Here is a 6,917-nt window from a genome sequence, read left to right as displayed (position 1 = left end):
ACTGAAGATTAAATCAGTTACGCGCTTTAATAAACCAAGCCAAAAAAGAACTATAAATTGACGCTCGAGACTAGAATATCCTCTAAGAAGAATAGAAATATATACAAAATGTATACAAAAATTGTATTGTATTGTATAGAAAATGTAAATTGTTCCACAGCTAAGAACGATGTTGAAAACGTTGTCCCACATGCGTGCACTTAGTAAACTTAAAGAAATCTATCTCGTTCCGTAACGGAATAAAAATACAAAGGATACCGATACAGTGCATAGAGTGTACATTAGTTCCGGTGATTCTATTGTATTCCGTGTTACTGGACGAGTCGCATTACCACCCTCGCCCTTCGCGCCGCGGATGCCATATGACAAAATCCCACGCTATTGTACACACTGTGGGATATCGAGGCACCCTTCCGTTACAACACCGACCCGCTTAGCCCTGGAACCTTGTAAATACCAGCAGTTCTCTCTCCCAAGTGCTACGAAATGTCAAGTAGCCTCTGAATGTGCCGGTCGAGGGGAAGGGATGGATGTAGAGCAAACCGGGGTCTAATTCAATCCCCTTTAGCTTCGGGAACCCGTGAAACATGTTTCTACCCCCTCGAACCAGACAAGGTGAACCAATACGCGGGCCAAAACAGAACAGGCGAAGTCGAATTTAGTGTCATTGCGACGAAATCGGATAAATTTTGCGAAAGGAATAATTATTTATTTATTGTATTGCTTCAAACCATAAGTGGCTTATACAGCGTACAATAATTGTGGTAAATACAATTTAGTTACATCAAATTCTTATATTACAGTCTTTGAGAAAATTATATATAATTTTTAACCCTTTAATATTCGGTTCACTAAAAAATGTGCTGATACAATGCGGAGGACGATATTTTGAATGCCATCCGCTTCGTTACGAATGTAACTTTTATCACTCCGACTGGAATTGTATTACTATTTCATTATTTATTCTGTTATTATTGTATTTAGAGCTCGCTGCAAGCCGGTGAAAATTATATACCGCGTTTTCGAAAGTGTCTGTCGTTGTTTTTAAATGATTCATTCAATTTCATTTATCTCTGTTATTTATTTCTTGAAATATAAAGTTAATATAAAAAAGGGGGAAAAATGAATTAAAAAATAGTTTCTATCTTTGACGACAATAATAATTTTTCAACAATATGTAAATATAACAGCAACGTATATAAACATTCTTGCATATAAATAACTACCTTATAAACTTAAGTAGCGTCTTTTTTTACCACTTTGTGGAGCGACAAGTGTTAAAAGCTTGAAACAAATTATGTTCTTTTCGTTATCTCAATAAAACTATATTTCCGTATAGTTCGATATTTTCATCTGAAGATGCGACCTGATTTTTCCCCAAAAAATAGTTTCACGAATAATAAAGGCTGTCTTCCTTTAATCGAGTAAAAGATGAATGAAACTCGAATGACACGAGTAACGTACAGTATGAATGTTTTGCCGACTAATTATTTTCATAAATGAAAATAGCATTAAAATGATTCGTTGTAAACTATTACCATGACGCGTACGTTCGCGTTAATTATCGTTATTTCTACTCGCGGAATTGTATTACAAAAGGAGAAATGCATTATTCCAATGGTAACATGAATACGGTCGCGAAATTTACACGACTGCGGTTGAAATTTCACGTAAAACGAAGCTGTGTACAATGTTAATAATACAAACAACCTTCCTCGTAAATTGTACGCGACAAAGAGAATGTATAAATAAGCAATGCAAGGACAAGATATAAATACTCGTAAAGAGCGTGGTCTGTAGATGGCGAGGTATGTAACATAGGTATGTACGGCATGTAAATGTATGAATAAAGGTTTCAAACAAAGAAGAACACTGATGTTTTACTTCTGAATCACAGTCGAACCTGGTTAAGTAGGATCTCAGGAGATGCCAGGTTTAATCTCACAAAGAGATTCTCTTATCCAGCTTCAAGAAGGGTTTCTCTCGTTTACAGAAGCTCTAAAAGCTATCGTTTTATTTATTAAAATTAATAAGGAGGTCCTGGTGGTAGATTCTATTCGTACACCGATCAATTTTCCAAAAAACTTTTGCGTGACATTGTAGTTTCTTGGCTTCTTTTTTTTATAATCAATGACATTCTACAGTCCGTCTCACAAGAGTGTATTGGCTATATATTTTTGTAAAATATTTTTACATTTAAAAAGATATGGAGGTCGTTTCCAGCATCTTTCCCCGAAAAATTAATTAATAGAAAGCATACCGAGACATATGCGGAGACATATGGTTTGTGCAAACATACGTGAACAGAGAGCGCTCGGTTAATTTTTATTTCGCCAGTTTTTTCTTTCATTTTTCTATTCAACTTCACACGATATATATAATAATTGTTCCTTATTCAAGTTCATTGCTCATTGTACATTATTGATGTTTCGATACAAAGATTTGTCAACAATTTGATATTTGAGAAAAAAAGAAACTTACGCGTTGCTTTGGCGATCGCTCCAATCAAAACGGGCGGGATGGCCATGAGGATGCAGCCTATCGCAGCCACGTAACTCAGCAGTTGTGCCCTTCCTGCCGTTTTCGAGGACAAGACCCGTTGGAAGTACACTTGCCAAGGAATTCCACCGAAAATAAGCAATAGCCCGTAATCTAAGTAAGACCAGTACTCCTTTCGCTTCACCTCGCCGATCCAATCCACCTCCATGGAACTAAGGGACTCTACCTTCGGATGCGCCCAGGCGAAAGGAATGCACATCCACTGTAACAAAAATCATAAAATCCCGTCTGCGGAAACTGCAGATCAAACGACATTCAATTATGGTTGGTAATAATTGAGACTTCCAGGTACAAGTCGTATAAGATACCCTTTAGTTTCGTCAGCATTACAGCTGGCTTCTTCAGGGGTCGAATGAAGCATTGATATTCAACAATGGTCAGTTAGTACCAACCATAAAAAATCGAGTCGTGAAAGCTTACAATATCTTAATATTGAATTGTCTCTAGAATATAACAAGAATTTGTATTTGTGACAAATTCCATAAGCAATTGGTTCAAGCATCATCAAAAATATAATATTCAAAGCTGTTGTGTTAATCATTAATATTCATTAATTTAATAAATATATATTTTGGGAAAACATTAACAAAGTATCAGAAGAAATATAAACCAGAAATAAACAGGACACTACAGTTAAATTATTAATTATTATTATTGTTAGATGTAAGAAATTTTTTTACCTAGTCGTAAGTAATTATTTGTGTAAATTATTTATGACTCACGTACGTAGTTTGTAAAAGTTTAAAAAAAGGAATTTACAGTGGTTGCTAATGGGATACATTCTGACGCGACAATAAATAAATGAAATATATATATAACTAAGGAAATATTTATTTGTAATAAATAGAGTGCAGATGTTGAGCGAAACAAAATCTTTGTAAAAGTACTTACAAAATGGAGCCTGACTAAAAAGTTATTTTATTCTGAAAATATTATAATATGAACTTTACTTTCAATATTTCAATATTCTTTTTATATTATTACACAATGTGTGCACTTTGTAGTTCCTTGGATATTTAAATTTTCTATGAATGCAAAAGTCCGCAGTCTAATAATAAATGAAAGGAATAGTTTCGGCCTTAAAACGGGTTTGTAATATATTAAAAGAAAAAAGAATCAAAATTAGACTGGTTTCGATTAGTTTGAAATTTTGTAACTGAAAATAAGGAGCGAAATGTAATCGTGTTATTGCCGACTTAATTACGTGAAATTAAAAGAGAGAAAGATCTTGAAGACACGTGATAATACGTTGTATTATTGTCTGTGATTTTTCAATACTCTGTATTTTGCATTATTATGCTGTATTTAGATGGAATATCTTGTATTATACTATACCCTATAAATGTCCTATAAATGCAAAAATCCGCAGTCTAATAACAAATGAAAGGAATAGCTTCGGTCTTAAAACAGGTTTGTAATATATTTAATTATTTAAACAAAAAAGAAAAAAAAAATTAGACTGGTTTCGATTAGTTTGAAGTTTTGTAACTGAAAATAAAGAGCGAAATTGTAATCGTGTTATTACCGACATTAATTACGTGGAATTGAAAGAGGAAAAGATGAAAGAGCTAGAGTACTGAAAAGGTTCTTGTTTGAGTAGAGTAACTACAGAAGAATAAATACGGATGATGGTATCCTTGACTGGTGGTCGAATACGCTGTTGCTGAATAGTTATCTTGCCGAGGGTTTGATATCATCGCGATTAATTAGAGTTAATGGACAAACGTCAAAGGAAATTCTAGAATCAACGAAACAGAGAAGGATTCGTGTGAATATTTAAACCGAAAATTATACCTTCTAGCAGGGAACTTTACGTATTTAATGAAAAAGCGTAATATCGAATAACTCGTGCGAGGCTAGGAGAAATGAACGGATAGCATTTCATATTAGAGAAATTAAAAAGCGAGGATAAAGTTAGTTCTTCATTAGTAATATTCTTAATAATTTACTGTTCAGAATAATGTCAAAATAATGACGCATCGGAATACTTTGAAATTAATGTTTAATATTTAACCAGAAAATGTGAAATGTTAGATTTTCTATCGTTATATTTATTAATATATCGTACAAAAAGTACTTACATGATTTCAATTTAATAATTTATATAAACTCGAATGTTAGTAACTAGAATTACCGTGTATAGTGTGTGCCTTTTAAAAGTACTTCCGTATTTTTGTAATTAAATTGATACAGGCTAAATCAATGTGTCTATGTAACTAACCCTACGAGAATAATTATGATGTACTAAAATTATATATTCATTATTAATATAAAAAGTGTAAGATGCATATTTCAAAAAATATTATTCGAAATACGGTGTCAAAATGTTTCTCGACATTATAGATTACCAAAAACAAGCAACAACAACAACAAAACAACAATTTGCTAAAAGTAAGAGAGAAAATGTCCTTCGCTGATTCTTACGTTGATCTTTATCTGACAAAGTTTGGAAGGAATAATAGTCTGATAATGCTCTCGAAGGAAGTAGGTCACTACGTATATAGGACCGGATAAATTTGGTAATATAAATACTTGCCCTACTATCGATCTGGTGGAACCAACTTCGCCACAGAATTCGATAATCATTCATAACGAAACGAAAATGCAAAATTTTGCAAAGTGCGTCTACGAACATAGTTCATGTTTACTTGATTTTTCTAAGTGCGTAACTGTCGCTTCAGTTATTGCACTGAATCCGTACGTCTCGATACAATTATTTCAAATTTCTTCTTGACATTACTTTCATAACTCCTTAATTTCGGCTTAGTGACAAGGGAGATATATTTAGTTGGTCTCCATCAGCTGGGACACTTGATGTATTATTAACTAATTGATTTGCTTTTTCCCCCTCAAATTAAAAAGTTCTAGTGTCGAAGAAGATTAGATGTACTTCAACACAAAGTTTACGAAGGATCAGATTTTGATTATCACAGTAATGCTTTAAAAAGTGAATTCGATTTACTAAAATTAATTAGGAAGCATGACCAGAAATGAATTTGGATATCGTACAAAAAGTACATAAACGATTTCAATTTAATAATTCATATGAACTCGAATTTTAGTAACTAGAACCACCGAGTACAATCTGTACCTTTTAACCATACACCCGTATCTTTGTAATTAAATCGACAGAGGTTAAATCAATGTGTCTATTCGCATTGTTGGCGAATAATATAAACCGTTTCCAAGACACCTTGTGAATGGATCGTAACGACTGAAAATGGCCGTACTCTGTAAACGTAGTGTTAAGTGTTACGTACGTAGGTTTATCAACTTACCAATCCGATGAAGATGCAAAAAAGCTGAATAACGTCAGTATAAGCAACAGAGTAAAGACCTCCGAAGAGAGTGTACAAAACAGCGATACAGGCGCTGAAGATGACCGAGGTACCCTGGTTCATGTCGATGATGACTGCTAATGTAGCACCTAAAGCTGCCAGAATACCCGCGGCCCAGAAGACCTCGCCACAGAGGGCAGGAAGAAACAGAAGACCTCCCATGCGTTCACCAAACGCATCCTGAAGGGGATCCAGCATAGTAATGTACCCTTGTTCCCGCATTTTATTTGCAAAGAATATACCACCTACAACAGCACAATCAACCACACGCATTTGTCATTAATCTAGCCATTTTACACGGGGAGAATACAAATTTATTAAAACTACAGGGAAAGGGGAGAAGCAATTTCAGATTTTTCAATTTATTTTTCACCAATTGTAAGAAAGGTGTTAATAAGACAAAATCTATCGTTGATTTTAAAAGTATAAATTTGCCATTTACCAGCAAATAAATGTATATGCATTTATAATGTTTTTACATTCTGTACGGAATGGAATTCTTAAAGCCGCATAATCTAAGAACTGGAGAACTTGTATATCGTTTCTAATAACACAACAGATACTGGAATATTTTGAACCGTATTGCCAATCCTGTCAAAATCTCGTCAAGATCTCGTCGAGATCGAGATCGAGAAATCGAGAGTCAAAAGAATCAGATATTTGACTATTTTTACCTACTCAGTGCGACTTCAAAATTTTGCACTAAATCATCTAGCTGTGGCTCAAAATAATCTTTTACTAACAAGGGATAATCGGTAAATCGAGCAATAAAATTTCCTACTACTCTCACTCGAACTAATTTGAATTTTCTCTCTCCTTGAAAATCTCTTTATAAATGACTAACAATATTAAAAACTACAATATACTATACTAATAACTATAACATAATAACTATAATAAACTAACAAGGACCGTCACCCAACCGTAAAACGATAATTTTTATTAAACTTGATATACAGATAAGACATTGAAGAATATTAGACACAATTTTCTTTTATATCAGTTGATATTCATGTTCAA

At 33.6% G+C, this 6,917-nt stretch overlaps 1 protein-coding gene across 1 annotated transcript in view; it reads right to left on the bottom strand.

The window, feature by feature from the left end:
* Window positions 1–6,917, bottom strand: part of LOC128885627 (high-affinity choline transporter 1) — a 16,053-nt gene that overhangs the window by 3,458 nt on the left and 5,678 nt on the right. The window contains exons 4-5 of the mRNA XM_054139744.1: window positions 5,838–6,142; window positions 2,482–2,761 (exon numbers count right to left, since the gene is read on the bottom strand). Of these exons, the coding sequence (XP_053995719.1) occupies window positions 2,482–2,761; window positions 5,838–6,142 (585 nt within the window). The remainder of the gene's footprint in view (window positions 1–2,481; window positions 2,762–5,837; window positions 6,143–6,917) is intronic.

This window comes from Hylaeus anthracinus, unplaced genomic scaffold (genome assembly GCF_026225885.1).
Source record: "Hylaeus anthracinus isolate JK02 unplaced genomic scaffold, UHH_iyHylAnth1.0_haploid 11981, whole genome shotgun sequence".
NCBI classification, from domain to species: Eukaryota; Metazoa; Arthropoda; class Insecta; order Hymenoptera; family Colletidae; genus Hylaeus; species Hylaeus anthracinus.
The sequence above is the reverse complement of the archived record's forward strand: the minus strand, read 5'-3'. Positions and strand labels throughout refer to the sequence as shown.